The sequence below is a fragment of the Mesoplodon bidens genome (assembly GCF_964165515.1).
Source record: "Mesoplodon bidens genome assembly, chromosome: 20".
NCBI classification, from domain to species: Eukaryota; Metazoa; Chordata; class Mammalia; order Artiodactyla; family Ziphiidae; genus Mesoplodon; species Mesoplodon bidens.
The window spans coordinates 12,248,774-12,271,879 of NC_138181.1; the positions used below are offsets into that span (position 1 = coordinate 12,248,774).

Sequence of the window (23,106 nt, forward strand, 5' to 3'; positions counted from 1 at the left end):
TTTGGTCATTTATAAGCCACCCCTACCCTCACAAATTGCCTGCTCTGGCCAAAGCGGGGAACTTGACGTCTTGTCCTTGTACAGCCTGGTTTCCCCAAGACCACCTGCCCTTGGCAACATGGGCCCCTGCCTCCCCCCAGCCAGTCGTTCTCAGGACCCAGCTGTAGCATCACCTCCATGAAGCCTCCCCTTGCATGGACCCCTCGCTGGTTACCAACTCTATACAACCTCTTTTATGCTACCTTTTCTCATGGGCAAATCTTACGTTTCAGTGAAATCCCCAAGGCAGAGAGCTTCTCACGTCCGTGTTCCCCTGGCAGCTCATACAAAGGGACACTTGACAGACACCAGGGGCACGGGGATCAATAAGTCGATGTCAGCGGGGGGTCAGGCTCTCCTTCGCTTTGATGCTTGCAGAGAAGGGCCCGCAGAGCTAAGGTGACTGAGCCACTGGACACGTCTGGGGGGACACAGCCCAGAAAAGAGGTAGCACCTAGCACCGCAAAACAGGAGATGGAGAGTAGTACAGCTCCAACCCTGCCCCGATGACATCTGTCCCGGACCCGCGTGCGCTGTTACCTTCCCGAGCTGGACAGTGAGGCCAACACGTGTTCTACTCACCCCACGGGATCCGTGTGACAGTCAAGCGAGATACTGTATAGAAAGTGCTTGACAAGCATGGCACAGAGTAGTTGGCATTAGCTATCCACATGGAGTTGAAAAGAGCTCAGACGGGGGCCAACTCTTGGCCCTAGGGCGAAGGTGGCTTTTATTTCCTTTCTTGGGAAGGGAGGGGGAGGGGAGCTTTCCCACACACCAACCTAAGGAAGGGGTGGGTGCGCCCCCCGGAGGAGGGGGCTGGGAGAGCCGGAGGACTCCTCCGTGTCCACTAGCTGGCCCTGGGCTGCAGGGTGTGCCTGAGGTCGCTGCCCTCGGGGTGACAGCTCCTGCAGGGCTGGAGGCACACGGAGGTATCTGCTGGTGTCCACGAAGGGGTTGGGGAGCAGGTGCCCTGAGTGAGGGAGCAGCGGGCGGGGCTGGAAGGCTCCACACCCGAAGCCTGCCCCGGATGGTAACTTTCATAAGGCCTGGCTGGTGTGACTCCTCTCCCGAGACGGGCCTCTGGGGCCCAGCGGCATTGCTCTCTCCCACGGCGGGCCCTTTAAATGTCCATCTCAAATTGTGACTCTTCACCTGGGGAGACAAGAGACAGAGGGCCAGGTGAGCCATGGGCATGTGGGAGCGCAGACATTCTAGAGGCCAAGAAGAGGCGTGGTTTCCCATTCTGCTGTTCCCACAAGGAGAGCAGGGCCAGGTTTGTGCTTCCCAGGAGAATGGAGGGAGGGCAGGACCAGGAACACCTGGAAACACCCGTCCAGCTGTGCTCCCTCCCCCAGTCCCAAATGAAGCACAGAGATCACGTCTCCCCACAGGAGAGATGACAACCCTGAAGTTTGTATAATATCTTTAATAAGAGTGAGTGGCTCCTTGTGATTTGAAGTAAATACGACTTCCCAAATATTGCTTAAACATAAGTCCTTTCTGAGCACATGTCCCAACTTCTGGTTTAGAAAGTGGTACCCTAACCTACTAGGCATACATCCGATTCCCCACAGAATAGCCTGACCCTGTGATACAGAAGTTATTTGGGTAATTCAGCCACTCACTGCCCTTGTCCAACTCTTACCAGTAAAATTTTCAAGTAATTCATGCTGCGGCAGCTTGTTTTTTAAAAAAATTAATTAATTAATTAATTTGGCTGTGCATGGTCTTAGTTGCGGCCCTCGGGATCTTCGTTGCCGTGTGAGGGATCTTTGAGTTGTGGCTTGCGGGATCTAGTTCCCTGACCAGGGATTGAACCTGGGCCCCCTGCATTGGGAGCGTGGAGTCTTAACCACTGGATCGCCAGGGAATTCCCTTGTTTTCCTTTTTAAAGGAACTGCCTCCTTCAAGATCTCCTGGCCAACGCTGCTCCAAGGTTCCACAGGGCAGGATACCTGCTGTGACCCCCAGAGGGGAACAACTACCCTCGTCTACCCACAAATATGTGGGTCCAAGGGCAGGAGCCTTGGCTTCTCATAGCCAGTTAAGCAAAATGGAAAATCATGTCCCCCTCCTCCACTACTCCCCATCCCAACAAACATGCAGACCACCAGGCTGTTATTGTGGGGTCAGAGCTGTTGGCCTGGGGCACTGCTGGGCTAACCCGCATTTGTTATGGGCCAGAGCAGTTCTAGAAACTGGGAGGGAAGAGGGTGTGCAAGTGCGGGCGATGGACAGCCTTCAGGTAGTGGTGACACGACCATTTCAGGTGTTGACAACCTCCATCCTCAACTACCAGTCTTTGGTTTAAGCGGGGGTGGGGGGTGGGGGGGACCGACCACGTGACTCTATCCCCCCTTCTCTCCATCCTGTAACAAAGGGCAGGGAACTGCGCTGCCTGGGGCCCTCCTTCCTACTGCGCTCTCTGTGCCCGAGTCCACCTCCCTTCCCTCCAAGGCTCTCCATATCTGCAGGCAAGGCAACTGGGGCCCGTCTTGGGAGGTGGGGTTCCCGAGTTAATAATGAACCACATCCTGCAGGCGATGTGTTCTCTGCTGCTGTCGGCAGAGCCAGCCCAGCCTGAGGTCCCAGCTGCTTCCTGTCTGGGCTTGGTGTAACGCCTCTGGGTGAAGGGTCAGCTGCCTCCAGGCTGACTCAGCCTGTCTGCGAGTGCTTATGCTGCGTCCTCCACGTAGCGGAAGCGCTCAGATGCTCCGGCCAGTCAGTCCCGATGCCACAAAGAGGGCATTCACACACCTCTGCCGGGGTGGCTGCTCCGATCGCTTGGCAGGGGGTGTGGGGAACGGACCCCAGGAAGGACCCAGCTACCCCATGTGGTACCTGCAGAAACAACTGGTGGCACTGTTTCTACCGTCTCCAGAATCCGCTATGGATACCCTAACAGAAGGCATCCTGGATGCCTTTGTGATCCCACAGACATGAAATTTCCTAGAGGGCGAGGATGCGGTGGCTTTGCTAAGTCACCTCCTGCCCACAAATATCGTGGGTGGGTTCCGAGTATCACAGACACACGGAAACGCTTCAGGGACAATTACACAAAGGTTATTAAGGTGCTTATCAAAGTGGCTGCGTGATCCCCTGGCAAGCTTCCCACTAATTATTATCTGAGGCCAAATCGCCTTTCCTCCGGTTCCTGGGCCCCTTTCCCTGGGAAAGCTGGTTCCGATGAAAGTTCTACACTCCAGTCCCTACCCACACCCTCTGGACTCTGGGCAGTTTCACACAGGAGCATCATTCCCCTCCCTGGAACTCCCCCTGAGCGGATGGGACCACACGCGTTCCCTTCCCCAGGGAGAGCCTGGCCGAGCCCGGCTACTCACCGCCCGCCGGCTTGTCCTGTGGGCTGCTGCTCAGGTGGTCCTGGCTGGCTTCTGTAGGGGGCTCATCACCCACAGGGCTAGTGACCCCGGGAATGGTGGGCAGGTCCCGCGGGGGCGTTTTGGTCACAGGTGAGTTCCGACACTCCATTAGGAACTTCCGGTCGTAGATGATCCTGGTACCTGGCAGGGGGCGGGGACATTGATCAAGCCATGGCGGACCACCCCCCCGCTCCCCCCACCCCAGCCTGCTGTTTTCCCCCATGTCTTCGAGGTGTGGCTGAAGCGCAGGTGGCAGGTTTTCCTGCAAAAGTCCGGACGGAGGAGGGAGGCTTACTCATGCCTGGCTGCAGCCCAGGACCCTGCTGCTACCAAACTGCCCCGGCTCCCCGTCCCGCGGGCGATCCTGTGGCCACCTGACCGCATCCTTCCTCCCCTGTGCTTGCTGCTCAAAGCCCACCAACTCACTCCCCGACCCTGTGCTCGGTGTCGCCACTCACGACACTCACATCCGACAGCGGAGAGTGTGCGTTTTTTATGCATTTTTCAATTCTGTCCTTACAGCACCCTCGTGGGATATCCAGAAACTTTACCTCCATTTTACAGAGGGACAAAGAGAAAAATCAAGTGCTCCCCCCAACCAGTAAAAAATGAGAACGCTTCCTGTCTGGACTCGAGCCCTCCCGCCCCACGCGCTCTTTACTCAGCCCATCTCCCCTGAGACACCCCCGCCCCCAGCATCCTTTACCTATCCGCTCCGATGAGTCCCTGCGCTTCAGGGCTTCTACACAGGAGAGAGGGTGGCTCTCCTTTCTCAAGTGTCACCCTAGGGTGAGGAACCATGTCTTATGATTCAGTATCCTTAAAGCACCCAGGACCCCTCCTATGAGGGCAGCTGCCTGGGAGACTCCTTAAAAAGGGAGTGTTGGGGGCTTCCCTGGTGGCGCAGTGGTTGAGAGTCCGCCTGCCGATGCAGGGGACACGGGTTCGTACCCCGGTCCGGGAAGATCCCACATGCCGCGGAGCGGCTGGGCCCGTGGGCCATGGCCACCGAGCCTGCGCGTCCGGAGCCTGTGCTCCACAACGGGAGAGGCCGCAACAGTGAGAGGCCCGCGTACCGCAAAAAAAAAAAAAAAAGGGAGTGTTTTCTCAAGCAGAGGACCCAGGAGCCTGGTGGGAGGCCAGCTGATTCCTCAAACAAGAGTGAAGACCTCTTGAGAAGGTTACTCCCGTTGGGCCCCTGTTTAATCCTGATTATCTCGGAAGCACCAGAGTGGTCCTAGTAACATAACACCTCCCGAACATTTGCTGACGGCTCCCTTCTCAACAAGGAGCAGGCCCCAGGCTCCTAGCCATCACCAGGCAGAGGAATCTAGCCAGAATTTAAAACTACCTTCTTGTCATTATGTTTCTTTTTATAGCTACCTTCTATTTACGGCAAGTGAGTCTGGTTTTTCCATATACAGTTGTGATATCAAGCTTCCTTTTAAAAAATACAATAGGATATAATTGAATATGGTAATAGTACATGTTATATATTACATGATATATGTAATAATAAAAACTAAACTTAAAAGAGAAGTGGCGCAGTGGTTGGGAGTCCACCTGCCGATGCAGGAGACGCGGGTTCGTGCCCCGGTCCGGGAAGATCCCACATGCCGCGGAGCGGCTGGGCCCGTGAGCCATGGCTGCTGAGCCTGTGCGTCCAGAGCCTGTGCTCCGCAACGGGAGAGGCCACAGCAGTGAGAGGCCCATGTACCGCAAAAAAAAAAAAAAAGAGAAGGTGATATAAAGAGAAATATTAAATATATGTACAAGTAGAATGCAAAGTATGTATGATAAAGACTGCAGATGAGGGACTTCCCTGGTGGTGGAGTGGTTAAGAATCCGCCTGCCAATGCAGGGGACATGGGTTTGAGCCCTGGTCCGGAGAGATCCCACATGCCGTGGAGCAGCTAAGCCTGTGAGCCTCAACTACTGAGCCGGCACCCTAGAGCCCACGAGCCACAACTACTGGGCCCATGTGCCACAACTACCGAGCCCATGTGCCACAACTACCGAAGCCCATGCACTAAGAGCCCGTGCTCCGCAACAAGAGAAGCCACCGAGATGAGAAGCCCGTGCACTGCAATGAAGGGTAGCCCCCGCTCGCTACAACTAGAGAAAAGCCCGCGTGCAGCAACGAAGACCCAACACAGCCAAAATAAATAAATAAATAAATAAATAAAAAGACTGCAGATGAGGGAGGGGGATAAGTTAGGAGCTTGGGATTAACATATACATACTATTATATATAAAATAGATAACCGACAAGGGCCTACTGTACAGCACAGGGAACTATATTCAATATCTTGTAATAACCTGTAATGGAAGAGAATCTGAAAAAGAATAGATTTATATATGTATGTATCGTATAACTGAATCACTGGGCTGTACACTTGAAACTAACACAACATTGTAAATCAACTATATTCCAATGAAAATATAAATAAATAAAGACTGCAGATGGACGGTGAATGGCCCCAGTTTAGAAACCAGGATGCAAGGACCTCAGGAATGCCCTTCCTTATCAATAGCCCTGAAATACATCCCTCACTTAATGGCTCTGCTGAGTGACATTCCAACAGCTGAGATTCATTTCTCGATGTTGAGCACTGCCTCTCTGTTAAGCCTTTGGAGCCAGGAGAGGGACCGGTGTGCATCTGAGCTCTGATGTGAGTTAATAAGACTGGGCTCCAGTGCTGGGGATGACCCGGGCTGCTGGAGAGCAGAGGATGGTGAGAGATACCCGAGGTGAACTTTGCCTCCTTGCTGAGTTGGCCCAGTCAGACTCGGGCCCGTCTAGGTGGCCGCCCAGTTTGCTGTCCTCTTCTGAGAGGCAGTTCTGCTGAGGCTAACAGCCCTGCTCCTCGTCACCAGCAGGACAAAAGTTCAGAGCTCGCGTTTCCCAGGGGGAGGCGTGGACAGCAAAGCACACAGAACGGGGCTGTACGTTAGGCTCTGCTATCAACCAGCCGGGTGGCCCTGTGCACCTCACCCTCTGTGCCTGTCCCCGGCCCCCCGCCGTTCGGGCCTCACCTGTACCATGAAGGGCTGTGTGCCTATGAGTCCAGTGGGCTACAAATGGAGAACAACGGAGCCCTCTCCTTGAGGAAGGACATCCTGGCTTCAGAGATGGGACCATTTTTTTCTGTTTCTTAGTTCTCACAGCCTGGCACTTTACTGCACGGCATGTGGAACTTCCCTGACCAGGGATCAAAGCCGCGCTCCCTGAAGTGGAAGGGTGGAATCTTAACCACTGGACCACCAGGGAAGTCCATCATTTCTTTCTTTACTTTTATTGAAGTATAGTTGATTTACAATAGTGTGTTAGTTTCTGGTGTACAGCAAAGTGATTCAGTTACATATATACACACACACACACACATATACATACATACATATATATATATTCTTTTGCATTATGGTTTATCACAGGATATTGAATACAGTTCCTTGTGCTATACAGTAGGATCTTTTTAATCTATTTTATATATAAGAGTTTATATCTGCTAATCCCAAACTCCTTAATACCACCTTGGCTTTTTTTGTTGGTTTGTTCGCCACAGAGTAGGGAACTGACCCCACTGGAGTTGAACCTAAGAGCTGGAGATTCAATCGTCTCAAAAAAGAACTTGGAGGGCTCCCTGGAGGGCTCCCCTGGTGGCACAGTGGTTAAGAATCTGCCTGCCAATGCAGGGGACATGGGTTTGAGCCCTGGTCTGGGAAGGTCCCACATGCCATGGAACAGCTAAGCCCGTATGCCACAACTACTGAGCCTGAGCTCTAGAGCCCGCGAGCCACAACTACTGAGCCTATGTGCCACAACTACTGAACCCTGCAGGCTTAGGGCCCATGCTCCGCAACAAGAGAAGCGACGACAATGAGAAGCCTGCGCATCACAACGAAGAGTAGCCCCCGCTTGCCGCAACTAGAGAAAGCCCGCGCGCAGCAACCAAGGCCCCACGCAGCCAAAAATAAATAGATAAAATAAATCAATTAAAAAAAAAAAAAGAACTTGGAGGTCAGCAGCTTCTGGGAAGGTTCTTTTCTTGGTGGGGGGAGGTTCTTTAAAGGTCACTAACCCTCAGCAATTTTTTAAACAAGTATGGTAAAATAGAAATAACGTAAAACTTACCATCTGAACTAATTTTAAAATGCACAGTTGAGCAGTGTAAGTACATCCGCATGGTTGTACAACCCATCTCCGGGACTGTTTTCATCCTGCCAAACTGAAACTCTATCCAGGAAACAACTCCCCTTCCCCCAGCCCCTGGCAACCACCACTCCACTTTCTGTCTCTCTGAGCTGGACTGCTCTAGGTGCCTCATGTAAGTGGAATCATACAGTATTTGTCTTTTTTTTTTTTGCGGTATGTGGGCCTCTCACTGTTGTGGCCTCTCCCGTTGCGGAGCACAGGCTCCGGACACGCAGGCTCAACGGCCATGGCTCATGGGCCCAGCTGCTCTACGGCATGTGGGATCCTCCCAGACCGGGGCACGAACCCGTGTCCCCTGCATCGGCAGGCGGACTCTCAACCACTGCGCCACCAGGGAAGCCCCAGTATTTGTCTTTTTGCAACTGGCTCGTTTCACTTAGCATAAGGTCCTCAAGGTTCATCTACATGGTTGGACCCCATGTGGGAACTTCCTTCCATTTAAGGCTGAATAACATTCAATTGTATGGCTATACCAATTTTGTTTATCCACAGACATTCAGGTGGCATCTACCTTTTGGTTATTGTGAATAATGCTACTAGGAACATGGGTGTGCAAATATCTTGAGACCCTCCTTTCAATTCTTCAGGGTACATACTCAGAAGTAGCCCCCAGCATTTGAAAAGTCAGGAATTACACTTAAAAGAGAAAAAGAAATAAACAATGTGCCCTTTATCCTATGGCTAGTGCACTTACTTAAAAATAAAAATCCTCATTTCAGTTAATAAAATCCATAATCTAAATGCCAGCAGAGGTGGCACCCAAGACAGCCACCATCAGAATAATTCAGCCAGGGAGGGAGGCTGTAGGATGGTAAACAGGGTGTTCAGAAAGTCAGCTGACAAGGCATGGAGCATGTCAGGGGAGGAGGGGAGGAGACCACAAAGCCACCACTGACTAATTTGGGGCTGGTGAAGGATAGGAGCTGGAGATGAAGCTGCTCTGGCTTTTTAACCCTTTCTTCTTCCAACCCTTCATGGGATCCACCATCACACAGCTTCAGTGAACAGTGATCTTCTGGAAATTCCCTAAGCCTCCCACAGAGGACGCAAACTTTACAAAACACACACAGTCCCAGACTGTCAAAAATAGGAACGCTTAGCTGACAAGGCTGCTGCTATCTCCTGGAACTGGGGACGTGGCCTGCATACGGGGACAGGAAGTGGGAACCAGCAGGGGATGCCACGGTCCCTGCGAGGCTGAGCGAGGTGCTGGTCAAGTGTGATCCTCTGGCGCATGTGGGTGTCACACCAGCCGGTCCCCACGTAACACTCTTCAGCTGAGGGCCTACTTCCTCTCCGTGTAAGGGAAAATGACCCACCTCCACTAGGTTTCTATAAACAAAAGCTTTTGAGGGGGTTTCCCTGGTGGTGCAGTGGTTGAGAGTCCGCCTGCTGATGCAGGGGACATGGGTTCGTGCCCCAGTCCGGGAGGATCCCACATGCCGCGGAGCGGCTGGGCCCGTGAGCCATGACCGCTGAGCCTGCGCGTCCGGAGCCTGTGCTCCGCAACGGGAGAGGCCACAGCAGTGAGAGGCCCGCATACCGCAAAAAAAAAGCTTTTGAGGATCTAGGCAGCTTCCAGCTGGTAGAGCCAAGACAGTGTTCCCTGCTGCTTCTCTCACAAGTCGTGCAAAACACCAAGAACAAGTAGAAGCACATGCTCCCACCTGGATGCAAAAGGGGTTCCAAATGTTCTCCAAATCACGATATATGAAGACAGAAAGTGAATGGAGGAGTGGTTCTAACAGAGAGAGGGAAAGGGTGACAACTTAATGCACGAAGGTGGCAGTGGAGGTTACAACAGGAAGCAAGTGGGGTCAGAACCCAGGAAGGTTCAGGAATTAGAGGTATCAAGGAAAATGGGGATGGGGGCTGAGAACAGGGAGAGGTGCCACACGTTCCTCACCCAGGAGGAGGGGAGACAGGGAAAATAAGTAAAGCTGACCTCCTGAACGGTGGCCTCAAACCCCCCCAGCCCTGCCCTGCTTCAGAATCAAGAGTAAAGATAAAGATCTGTAGAAATGGATTTTGGGAGGGGGGTATCCCAAATGCAAAAAACCAGCTAGCCACTAGATTGAGTCCACCAGTCTCCACAACTCACAAGGGGCTTCCGGTCAGCTCTTAAGCACCTCACTCTTAAATATAAACAGTCAAATGTCTCCATGCATTTCTGAAAAAAGCTCACAACATTTAATGAGAGATTCAAATAAACCAGCAGGGACTTCCCTGGTGGTGCAGTGGTTAAGAATCCGCCTGCCAATGCAGGGGACATGGGTTCAAGCCCTGGTCTGGGAAGATCCCACATGCTGAGGAGCAACTAAGCCCACGTGCCACAACTACTAAGCCTGCACTCTGGAGCCCACAAGCTACAACTACTGAGCCTGCACTCTAGAGCCCAGGAGCTACAACTACTGAGTCTGTGCTCTAGAGCCTGTGAGCCACAACTATGGAGGCCACACGCCGCCACTACTGAAGCCCGTGTGCTCTAGGGCCCATGCTCCGCTACGAGAAAGCCACTGCAATGAGAAGCCTGTGCACCTCAACGAAGAGTAGCCCCTGCTCACCGCAACTAGAGAAAGGCTGCACGCAGCATCGAAGACCCATCGCAGCCAAAAACAAAACAACAAATCAAAACCAACAGGAGGAAACAGATAATAAAGGGAGCAGAAGGCAAAAAGATAACCAATTAGCAATGGTACCCAAATCCTGGATGATAGGAAGTCAAGAAAGAGAGAAAAGGAAAATTGATCAAAAGAATTCACTTAAACAGAAAAAAAGAAAAGACACTTGTCCTGAATTGAGAGATGAGTCTTTTTTTTTAATCAGTTTACTGTTTTTATTTTAAATTTTTTTATTTATTTATTTTTTGGCTGCATTGGGTCTTCGTTGCTGTGTGTGGGCTTTCTCTAGTTGCAGTGAGTGGTGGCTACTCTTCATTGAGGTGTGCGGGCTTCTCACTGCAGTGGCTTCTTCTGTTGCAGAGCACAGACTCTAGGCGCGCCAGCTTCAGTAGTTGTGGCATGTGGGCTCTACAGCACAGGCTCAGTAGTTGCGGCTTACAGGCTTAGTTGCTCTGCGGCATGTGGGATTTTCCTGGACCAGGGCTCGAACCCGTGTCCCATGCCTTGGCAGGCGATTCTTAATCACTGCACCACCAGGGAAGTCCCTGTCTACTTTTTAAAAAATACATTTATTTATTTATTTGTTTATCTATCTATCTACTTATTTTTGGCTACGTTGAGTCTTCGTTGCTGCACGCAGGCTTTCTCTAGCTGCAGCGAGCGGGGGCTACTCTTCCTTGCAGTGTGCAGGTTTCTCATTGTGGTGGCTTCTTGTTACGGAACACGGGCTCTGAGCACGCGGGCTTCAGGAGTTGTGGCACGCGGGCTCAACAGTTCTGGCGCACGGGCTTAGTTGCTCTGCAGCATGTGGGATCTTCCAGGACCAGGGCTCAAACCTGTGCCCCCTGCATTGGCAGGCGGATTCTTAACCACTGAGCCACCAGGGAAGTCCTATAACTTTATACATATACAACTTTGATTTTTTTTTTAAAAACTAAGGGACAGGTTAAATAAGTTATGGATCAGACCTACAATGCAATGCCGTGCAGGTACTATTTGGAATAAGGAAGGTGTACACTGTCCACAGTATTTCATGAAAAAGTCACAGAACTGTATTTTGTGTTTGGTTATCTCTGGGGGTGAGATAAGGATTAAGGCAAAGAAAACATCTTTTACACTGAACTTTTTTTTTTTAATACAAAACTCTAATAAGGATATAGGGATATTAAGCAAACAAATAAATAAGGATATAAGGTCAGAATCTCCTTTCCTAGTAAGTCAAGTTAAAACTGCCGTGGCTGGGCTTCCCTGGTGGCACAGTGGTTGGGAGTCCGCCTGCCGATGCAGGGGACACGGGCTCGTGCCCCGGTCCGGGAAGATCCCACATGCCGCGGAGCGGCTGGGCCCGTGAGCCATGGCTGCTGAGCCTACGCGTCCGGAGCCTGTGCTCCACAACGGGAGAGGCCACAATAGTGAGAGGCCCGTGTACCGCAAAAAAAAAAAAAACACAAAAAACTGCCGTGGCTGGAACAAGATAGCCTCCCCACCCCGTGAAAGCCCAGGGGGCTCTCTGCTGGGCTGGGGAAGGAGTGGTAAGCTCACCCCTCCAGCACCTCCAGGCCATGTGTACCAGCCCCGTCCACGCTAGACTTTAACTCCAGAACTGTATTCAAGGATCAGGAGAAGTGTTAACAGTCACCCACAAAATTGCCAGTCTTTGCTCAATCCCATGCCTTGAGAATAGGTGTGCTGGGTCGGTCGTGTATTCACTCACTGAACCCCTTTGTTTGTTTGTTTTTTGGCCGCACCATGGGGCTTGCGGGGATCTTAGTTCCCCGACCAGGGATCAAACCTGTGCCCCCTGCAGTGGAAGCGCTGAGTCCTAACCACTGGACTGCCAGGGAAGTCCCTCACTGAACCCCTTCGGACCACAGTTGGCCAGGTGTGAGGGATGTAAGGGACCGTTAGATATAGGAACAGCTCCCTGATCTCAGATACACACTTAGTCGGAGGAGAAAGACCTGGAAACAAACGATTACTGTCAAGTGTGTGGAGTCTAAAAATGGAGGCAGAGGTGGGGATCACAGAGGGACAGGGAGAGATCTACCCCGTGTGTACCACTGGCGACAGAGAATCCAAGCCCCTGACCGTAAACCCCTGAGCCAGAGAAGCATCCAAATCACCCCAATTCTGCACTGCCTCAAACTGGGGGGTGGTCCATGGGCGACTCAGATGGAAGAAGAGAGGTGGACCACCCCCACCCCCATCACGCTTCCAACCATTTGTGTAGCTGGGATCCTGTTGGGTGCTGGGGGAATGTTCAAGGTTGGGTCTCGAACTACATATAGAGAATAACTGAGGCTGCCTTCTAACTGGAAGCCCATTCAAATGCATCGCCGTAAGTCCAGCAGGCTGCCAGAGTTCCCAGCTATGGAGAGAAAGGGTGGGAACAACACTGGAGTGGGGGTTGGTGGGAGAGAGTACAGTGCTGCCCTTCCTGCAGCCTAGTGGTCAGAGACCCAGCTCCCCCACTTGCTGGCTCTATCCACTCTGGGCGTTATTGCTCCATGTCTCTGTGCCTCGATTTCTTCCTCTGTAGAATGGGGATGAGGGTGATGACGACAGTGCAACTTCACAGGGTCACTGCGTGGGGCAGCACAGTGGCTGACACAAAGTAAGCCCTAAACAAACAAACCCTAGCTATTACCACGGCCAGTGTGGCTTCAGGTGACATACTTTACCCTTTATTCAGTCCCTTCCACACCAGGGATCAATTGTATGGGGGCCAAAACAAAGAAACAAACAAAAAACTGGGACAAATCAGAGGGAAGGCAAGCAACCCTGAGAAGAGACTTGTGGGGAAAGGGCAGGGGTGGAGATGGGGGAGGGTAAGGGCGTCCTCCATTCTTTTTTGGTCCACAGAAACATGCTTCAAGAACCACCACAAGGCGACTTCCCTGGGGGCGCAGTGGGTAAGACTCCGCGCTCCCAACACAGGCGGCTGGGGTTCGATCCCTAGTCAGGGAACTAGATCCCACACGCATGCCGCAACTAAGAGTTCGCAAGCCACAACTAAGGAGCTCACCTGCCGCAACTAAGGAGCCCACGGGCTGCAACCAGGGAGCCCGCCTGCCATAACTAAGACCTGGCACAACCAAGACCCGGCACAACCAAATAAATAAATAAATAATTTAATTTAAAAACAAAAAAAAACCACCACAAGGGGACTTCCCTGGCGGTCCAGTGGTTAAGACTCTGCGCTTCCACTGCAGGGGTCGTGGGTTGGATCCCCGGTGGGGGAACTAAGATCCCACGTGCTGTACAGTGTGGCCAAAAAATTAAAAAGAACCATGGCATGTTTGATAACTGGTGTCATCTGGGACTTTAAACTCCAGATGTGCACCAAATGCAAGAATGGCATTTTTTCTCCAGGCAGGTTTTGGGGTGAGGACAGCTTGTTTGAACATATAAAGCAAGGCAGACCTTCCCTAGGGTCTGGTTTCCGCACCGGTACACAAGGGCTTGTTCTGGGCTCATTCAAGCTATTTTTAAAGCACCAACCCCCAGGTCTGTTCCAGCTCTGACACCAACCATTTATTTTTAGGATCTCCTTGTGGGCAGGTGCATTTCAAGTGTAACTAGCCCGGGGCCGGGGACGCAGCAGTTCTGGGCTCAAACCCGGGTGTGCCACACACCAGCCCTCACCTCCCAGTCGCAGCTTCACTCCACAGCTCAGTGCCAACGAGACCCGCGCCTCCCAGGAGTGGCCTGAAGATCACATCACCACGTGAGCCCTGTCTGCCTGTGGGCAGAGAGGCGGCGCTCAGAGCCTGACCTGCTAGGTCTCCGTGGCCCCCTCGACCCGCAGGAGGGAGACACATTGTCCTCGACTCGCAGACAGGAAACTGAGGCTCAGAAAGGCCGGCCCCTCGCAGCCATCCTGAGGCCGACCCAGCCCGTGTCGCCTGCGACCCTAAACACCAGCCTCTGTTTATAATGAGCAGGGCAGCGGGGCCACCGCATCGGCCACTGGGGAAGCCGCAGGGGTCTCCAGACTTCTGCCTCCTTTCCCGCCTGTTTGGCCAGAACAGGACGTTCCCTGGGAGGGAGGGAGGCCTCCTAGATTCCTTCTTCATCCCCCGCCCCCCCCCCCCCCGCGCTGCGGTCCGCCCTCCCCTCAGGGCCAAGCGGCGTCTGGATGCGGCTCCTGTAAGTTGAGACGCTGGTCCCAGGCAGGAGCGCTCCTCCCCAGGACGTGAGGCCCGACAAGAGTACAAGCGCGGAATTCCTAGAACTGCTGTTCCCCTTCCAGGGGCGGGAAAGCATTTCACAACACGGTCAGGCGGAGGGGACCGGACGCCTGTGCTCGGACGCGGGCCAGCCGCCCGGGAGCCACGCACTCGGATGAGCGTACAGCCGGCTCACCGGCGGTGCCCCGACGGCGACCGGGAGGTCCAGCCGCAGCCGCGCGGGCCCGCAGGGCTCTCCCTCCACGCCCTTGCCTGGGCGGCTGTTCTTGCTGGGCAGTCTGTTTGGCAAGCAGAGCCGACCGGCCCGGGAGAGAATCTTGGTAGCGAAGCAGACGAGCGCGCTCCCTCCAAGCCTGCCCTTCACGTCTGGCCCCACCAGCTCTGCAGAGAGAACCAAGATGCCCACGTCCTCGGGGGTCAAGGGGTCTTAGGAAGGTCCTGGAGGAACAAAGGTGCCACCAGCGAGTGGCAAAGGGCCCTCCCTTCAGGCCCCATGAGGGAATAGGCCAGTTGACTCGAAAATTAAGCAGAAGGGACAAGGCTTTTACAGGGACGTCCAGAACTAAATAGCTGAACGCATTCTTCTAGGGCCGGCCCAGCTCCTCCCTGTTCCCTGGGCACCTGGCAGAGCCAGGTAAGGCTGCCTCCGAAACTCACTACCAACGGGAGTGCCCGTCTGAAATGCCCCACCCCTGTTGTTGCTGGAAACGGGAGGGGCCCTGTTTTTTGTGAATGGCACCCCCCAAATTCTCATGCAGAAGCCCCAACCCCTAGTACCTCAGTGTAACTCTAATTGGAGAGAAGGTCTTTTAAACAGGCCGTTATGTTAAAATGAGGCCGTTGGGTAGGGGCCCTAAAACAACATGCAGGTGTCCTTGTAAGAGGAGAGAGAGATTCCACAGAGGAAGGACGCCCACCGGGTGCAGAGGCAGCAAGAGGGCTGCGGTCTGCAAGCCAAGGACAGGGCCTCAGGAGAAACCAAGCCTGCCGGCACTCTGATCTTGGACTTCCAGCTTCCAGACCAAGGAGAAAATAAATTTCTGTTGTTTAAACTACCCAGTCTGTGGATTTTGTTACGGGAGCCCAAGCAAATTAATAGAGGCCCACTTTCCCCTTTTGTTCAGAAGAGCAGAAGAGAGAAGCCCAGGGCTTCCCTGGTGGCACAGTGGTTAAGAATCCAACTGCCAATGCAGGGGACACGGGTTCGAGCCCTGGTCTGGGAAGATCCCACATGCCACAGAGCAACTAAGCCCGTGTGCCACAACTACTGAGCCTGCGCTCTAGAGCCCGTGAGCCACAACTAGTGAGCCCCCATGCTGCAACGAATGAAGCCCACGTGTCTAGAGCCCGTGCTCCACAACAGGAGAAGCCACCACAGTGAGAAGCCCGCTCACCTCAACCAAGAGTAGCTCCCGCACCGCAGGTAGAGGAAGCCCACGCGGAGCAACAAAGACCCAACACAGCCAAAAAATAATAATGAAATAAAATAAAATAAATTTTTTAAAGTTAAAAAATAAATAAAAATTAAAAAAAACAATAAAACCCAAGTCTGCTTCCTTTGTGAAGTCTCCCTGCCACAACCCAGAGCTCTTTAAAAAAAAAAGAGAGCGAGCGAGAAGCCCACTTATACACACCCACTCTTTAAGGCAAGAGACCCGGTTCTTCACCTCCACACCGTGTGCCTCACCGGGCGTGTGCTGACTATGAACCCGCCTGCACCCCCAGTAGTCTCCCTCCCACCCACCTGTGGACTGCTGGGCTCAGACACCTGACCCCATCCTCTGGCCAGTATTCCAGAAAATCAAAGATGTTCAAATGCGCGTGCTGAGCAGGGCTGGGCAAGCAGGCTCCTCTGAAGGGTGTACTCAAAGCCCGGCTGCTTGAAGGGGAAAGAGGTAGGCTGGGCGGCAGTTAGTAAGAGAAGGCATGACACCAAGTGAATGTATGGCCCAGTGGCCTGGCACCGTGGCCATCTGTATGGTTTGCTTTCTGGAGCTGGACAGAAGGGCCTGAAAATGGGGCATGGGATCTGTGACTCAATATTTTCAGGAAGGTGTCCTCTGTTCTTAAACCAACAGTCAATACACAGGCTTGTGATACTTGTCTGCTTCTACACCTGGCCCTGGCTCTCCCGGCCACACAGCAGGACGGGCAGTTAAGTCTCCTTAAAGGACTGTTCTTTGAGGCTTGGCCCTCGTGGAACATCGTCTAAAAGCGCGGTCTGCATAAATCCTCCGATCCCTGTTTGCACATGCGGCTTCCCTCATTCAAAGGAGTTATTTTCCCCTTTCGTTGAATCTGGGCTAGCCCGCAGCTTGCCTTAACTGACAGAATACCATGTCAGTGACATTATGTGACTTCTGAGCCTAGGCCTTAAGAGGCCTTGCAAACTGCCAAGTAAATAAGCTCACATTCTGAATGATGTGAGACCACGAGGACAGAAAGAGAGCCCAACCTTCCAGCTGTCCCCAGCAATGCCCAGACAGGTGGCTAAGGCCATCTTGGACCTTCCAGCCCAGGGCAATCCAGCTGCCAACTGTATGCAGCCAGATGAGTAGCTCAGGCAAGATGATCAAAAAATGCCCCACTGGCCCAAAGAATGAAGAGAAATAACAGATTGTTGTTGTTGTTGAAGTTACTAAGTTTGGGGATGGCTTGTTATACAGCAGTAGCTAACTGATACAGCCATTCTCATCAAGACAAGTATCTCTGGGTCTAGTATCTGAGCTCTCCCCGTGAACCTTCATGGGCATAAGCAATGGGTTACAAGGCCCATGTCTTGAGTATCCAAATGCCATGGACAGATGCCACCTATTTCCACCTAGTCAGCAATACTGGCTGCAAACAAGTAAATAAAGAGCAGCAATCCTAGTGTCTAAGACCTGGGCCCCAATACTGACTTGCTCAGTATAAAAAGTCACTTCCTTCCACTTTCTGCTCCATAATGATTGGGAATAATACTGGGATAAGTGGGAAAGTTCAGAGAAAGTTAGCTTCTGCCTCTGGGACTTCCCAAGATAAATAACTATACCTGTAACTGAAAGGACAGAAAACAAAATTCTAAATATTCTTATTAAGCCAGCTCAGACCCAGGCCTGGTGGTAGAGACACTAGGTTACCCTGAGAATGCTTTCATTGCAGGAGTCTTTTCAACCCTTCACCTTCTAGACATCACATGTAGCTGGTGGCACTGCGAAATAAGCCGTCTCTGAAAGAACTTCCTATCTAACCTAGGGAACAAACACCTAAACAAATACATGTGATTCACTGTTATGAAGCATAAAGCAGGAAGAACACTGGCATGGATCTCAGTAAGATGAGAAAGTAACAGATTTTTCCTTTGTCTGTTTGAACATACAAGGATCTTTGCACACAAATGAATACCTTTTGTCCGTTTCACCTTAAGAAGCAATCGTTTTTCAATAATGCTGTCCTTTCCTAATTCCTCTTCCAGGAACGACATCAAATAACGACCCGACAAGCAAACGCCTCACTATTTTATACCAAGAGAACAATATGGTACCATCCTGCTGGCCCTTTCACCAAATGTGGTAATGAAGGACTTCTTTGCTCTTTCAGGAAAAAACAAAAAAACTCCTTTTTCAAATAGTGAGGCCCTGCCACCTTTGAGGAAAAAAATACGTAAGCTTCTGAAGGCAATTCAAATCCAACAGCTGTGTCTGCATTATTAGAATGTAAGGCCTACCAGCCAACTACTTAGAGCAGGCAATTCTCACTTAATATCATACAGGTTCTCAGGGGTGGCATGGGGTGTCTGTCTAATTGCTTCAGTCTATAGATAAAATTCTGACGCTTATAATTCTATTTCAGGTGTGACTTCATCTTTCTAACTTGCAACGCAAGCCCTCGAGGTCACACTGTCTTCCCATGCCATAAAGGCCTTAAGAACAGGGAGGCCATGGGCATTGGAGGGAGTCTGGGATGCTCTACACCAGGGTCCTCGTCAAAGTCTTTAATGAGGCACATAGTGTGGAATGTTCCAAACGCTTTAAAAGGAAGCTCAGGTCAGTGTAAAAGGAGGCCCATTACAGTTCCCTCCTTGCCTTAATGTCAAGTTCTTTTAACCTGTAATAAAGAGACAATGTGGACTTCGCTGGTGGCGCAGTGGTTAAGAATCCGCCTGCTAATGCAGGGGACACAGGTTCGATCCCTGATCCAGGAAGATCCCACATGCCGCGGAGCAACTAAGCCCGTGCGCCACAACTACTGAGCCTGCGCTCTAGAGCCCGAGAGCCACAACTACTGAGCCCGCGTGCCACAACTACTGAAGCCCGTGTGCCTAGAGTCAGTGCTCCGCAACAAGAGAAGCCAACGCAATGAGAAGCCAGCGCACCGCAACAAAGAGTAGCCCCTTGCTCGCCACAACTAGAGAAAGCCTGTGCGCAGCAACGAAGACCCAACGCGGCCAAAAATAAATAAATAAAATAAATAAATTTATTTTTTTAAAAAAGAGACAATGTGACTAAGGCCTGGGGACACTGGCTGTACCCAGGCTTCAGTGCCCAGTCCACCTCCCAGTCTTCCCGGCACTGTCTGTTCCATAGCCAGACCTGGGAGCTGCCCCAAGGTAAGCTTCCTGGGCACAGACTTTGTTTGTCTAACCAAATAGGGTGCCAGTAACACCTGTAGTCCTACCTGCATACCTCTGATTAACCTTATGCAGGTCCAGGGCTTAGGAATGACTACCACCCAAGCAACAACCCCTATAGCTTTGGGGTCAAACATCCAGTAAGGAACTGGGAACGTAGAGGTTGGTGGGGGAAGGGTGGATGAAGGTATCTGACCCACTCAAAGGTTCTGCTGGTTTATGGTGTTACTGGAGATGTTTAAGACTTCACAGATATAGAGAACAGACTTGTTGCTAAGGGAAAGGGGTGGTGGGGAAGGGAAGGACTGGGAGTTTGGGATTAGCAGATGCAAACTATTCTAATATATAGAGAATGGATAAACAACAAGGTCCTACTGTAGAGCACAGGGAACTATATTCAGTATGCTGTGATAGACCCTAATGGAGGGACGTCCCTGGCAGTCCAGTGAATAGGACTCTGTGCTTCCAAGGCAGGGGGCACAGGTTCGATCCCTGGTCAGGGAACTAAGGTCCCTCATGCCACAGAGCATGGCCAAAAAAGAAAAAAAAAAAAACCCTAATGGAAAAGAATATGAAAAGGAATATATATGTATAACTGAATCACTTTGCCGTACAGCAGAAATTAACACACTGTAAATCAACTATACTTCAATAAAATTTTTTAAAAAACCCACAAGACTCCACAGACTCAAATATTCATCTGTGACACTCCCTGAAGTAAATTTCTCTTAAGTTCTCCAGATACCTAACTTCAGATCAGTGGCTCAGCCTGTGTAGGGTTAATGACCATGGAGAGCAAAGTGAGTCATAGGAATGGAGATGGCTCAGATCGTCTGCTCTCATTCTGCCCCAGGGACAAACACTGCAGTGCTGTTCCCAGCAAGAGTGACCAGCAGACACTTTACTCCAGTAGCTCCTGACACTTCCCACCCAGGAAGATTCTGTCAAAAGCCTGGCTCTCCAGACCCTGGTTTAAAGATGGATGCCAAACCCAACCTCAAGAGAAGTTTACCTGGATAGAAGCATCACTTTTGGTCAGACCGCAGAGGACTGAAATGCTGAGGGCTGTCACATTCCACTAATTCCTGGGTACTCGGAGTGTGGTACTTACACCAATCACTGGAAGCTAGTTAGAAATGCAGAATCTTAGGCCCTACCGCCAACCTACAGGATCAGAATCTGCATTGAAATGAGGTCCCCAGGTAATTCGTACGCACATCGAAGACTGAGAAACAGCGCTCCAGACTGAAGGAGAAGGGGGCCAGGAATGACCTTTTCTCATTAGGTCAAGCTCCTCTGCCCTGGGCAAAGGGGCGGCAAAGGGTTGGGCTGAAGTGGGCTTTGGAGGAAGACTCCACGACTTGGCTGAGGCAGAGGCAAGCCTGGATCCTCCAGGTTATGGACTGTGAGCTGTGCCTCCCCGGCTGGACACCCCAGACAAGAAAGACCTGGCTTTAGGCTCCGGGCACTGCTAGCTTCCTTCCTGTTGGCCTCAGAAACTAAGTTACACTCTGACGCCCCTTCTCTCAGCTGAAGACCTTCAAAAGGAGGAAGACTGGCTGAGGTCTGTCCCAAACCCCTATTTCCCAGTGCAAAGTGAGAAGTGGGAGTTCCCTCTCAACAGCACCCCTGGCTATTGCTTCCAATCTGACCCACCCCATCTAGCAACAAAGGTACAAAATAGGGCCACCTGAGCCTTCAGGCCTGCCTCAGTGCCCACCCTGAACAGATCAAGCACAGGGTCACACCCTCACTTGAAGGAGCCCCAAAATTGTCCAGAAAAGTCCCGGTAGACACATCATGACACAGAAAAAGCAGAACAGCATGGACTATGTACGTTGCAGCATGGAAAGAGAATTTGAGTCAAAGAGTGGTAGGAAGGGTCGCTGGGAACGTTTCCTTGGATCATTTTTAATAGATGAGGAAGCATTTCTCCCCTCTATGCTTGGCTGCTATTTCTTCTTCAACCTGTGAAAACGGTGTGACACTGCACGTATTTGGGGCCTCAGCGCCGCGTTCCATAGAATAAGGCGGCACCGTTGTACAGGAACGTCTAAGATCGCTAACAGCTCTAACATTGTATGTTTTGGATCAAACAGCTCCGGGCCTCGGATCTGGCTGTGCTCGCTGGTGGCGGGACAGCTGCCTGAGAAAATAAGCATGTGGCCTCGACGCTGGCGGGCGCCGAGGCTGCAGCCCCGCCCGCGCGCGTCCGCCCCCACCCGTGGGTCTCAGCGGAGCGCCAGAATCTGCGGCGTTTTTCGAGTAGTTTGGGAAGGAGCGGTGGAAGAGGGTGTAAGGGGAGGGGAGAAGGGCAGAAGCGGGTGAGAACAGCGCGAAGACGAGAGGGAAGTGGTGAGCACGAGGGTTTCATCATGCAAACGCGCGGGCAGGTTTCATCAGCGCCCGTGCGCCGGGACTCCGGGGCTGGGAGGGAACGCCAGGCTCCCGAGGGCAGCCCAAGGCGGGCCCCCACCCGCGCCAGCTCAGCTTCCTCTTCCTCGTCCATTCTCAGGGAGGTCACACGGTTCCCTCCCCTCCCCCCGGACAGAAGAACGTGTTATTCCTGCACAGCGCTGCCCGCGGCCCCAGGTCGCTTCGCTGAGAACCACACGCGTAAAAGGGCGATCTGCCACCCATGTCGCCGAGGCACTGCTAGAGCAGGCGAGCGCCCTCAGCCCAAAGCTGGGGGTGCCTCGGTAAGGAAAAAGGGCTCTGCAAGAGGCAGTGACGCCAACAACCTATCCCATAAAAACCCCAGACCCGGCTTCTTCTTGGTTCGTGGGTCACCCTGACCCCACCCTATGCCGCCTCAGAACTGCCCCCAGCACCCACAAGGGGCAGCACACCTTGGCATGTGGCAGTCCTGGAAGCGTGCGTTTGTTTGGGTGAGAAGACTCAGCTGTCTCTCCCAGAAAGAAGGAAACTAATGTGGTGGCATTTGCAGCCGCGGCTCTGGAGTTCGCACCCAGAGGGCGGGCTATGGAAGGCGGCCCCCCGCGCGGCCACCTCCGTGACCCTCACCGCCTCCCTGATGCCCCGTATCCGTTCTTCCCAGTCGCCGCGCCCCAGAGCCCGGTCGCCACGTCCAGCTGGCGGTTCCCGAGCCCTCCAGCTCTCCCCAGTCCGTTCTCCACACCGCCCGCACCCGGAGCGGGCGCGCGGCGACCCCCAAGCCCGTGCCTACCTCCCGGGGTGGTGCTGAAGAGCGTGCCGCCGGGGGTGGTGCTGTAGTCCCCGGGCGGCAGGTGCACGCCTTCGCCGAGGACCACCCGGCGAGTGGCGGGGATGGCCCGGCTTGGGGTCTGGCTGCAGCTGCTGTTGCCGCTGGACATGGTCTCCCGCACGCTCCGCCCGCAGCCGGAGCGGGGCCCTTGCACCCCTCTGGTCTCGCTCAGTCTCGCTCGGGCCCGCCCCGCCCGAGACCGCCCCTTCCGCCTCTCGGGGTGACGCCCCCTGGGATTTGTAGTCCCTCCCGCGCCGCCGCCACACCCACCTCCCCCGGGCCGAGGGCTCTGCGGTTCCTCCCCAGCGCTGGGTCGGAGGCCTCTTACTCACCCGCTCCTGCGCGCCGAAGCCCGCGCCCCGCCCCTGTTCCTTTCGGGTACCTCGCGGCCACACCCCTATTACTTTCGGGTCCCCAGTGCCCACGCCCCTGTTCCTTTCGGGTCCCCCTCTGACACGCCCCTATTCCTTTCGGGTCCCCAGCTGACACGCCGGCAGGGACGGGTCGGGTGGGGTTGGTGGTCGGGAAGCTTGCCTAGGTTAATGCCTTGCTGGGTCGGGGGCGCGTCTCAGGCTGTGCGGGGATCCTAGTCCATCCGGCCCTCTGTGAGAAGGCTAGTTTCAATACTGGGACATCAGGCCTGAAGGTCCCCTCAACCCTCCCTGTTTCGTGCTCTAGTTCCTCAGATGAGAAAGTGGGGATTGGTTGGTTGGTCATTCATCGGTTTATTGAACATACGTGATATGGCAGGCGTGGAAGAAAGCGCCAAGAATGCACATTCCTTGCCCTGGAGGCTGTGGGAGAAGGACATGCGGACAAACC

General features: G+C 53.0%; 1 protein-coding gene across 1 annotated transcript; it reads right to left on the bottom strand.

The window, feature by feature from the left end:
• Positions 1-743: 743 nt before the first annotated feature.
• On the bottom strand, positions 744-22,468 carry EIF4EBP1 (eukaryotic translation initiation factor 4E binding protein 1). The gene is made up of 3 exons (XM_081221206.1): positions 22,246-22,468; positions 3,384-3,563; positions 744-1,194 (listed from the first exon to the last, which is right to left on the bottom strand). The coding sequence occupies exons 1-3, from the start codon at positions 22,391-22,393 to the stop codon at positions 1,163-1,165; spliced, it is 360 nt and encodes a 119-aa protein (XP_081077332.1). The 5' UTR covers positions 22,394-22,468; the 3' UTR covers positions 744-1,162.
• Positions 22,469-23,106: the final 638 nt, after the last annotated feature.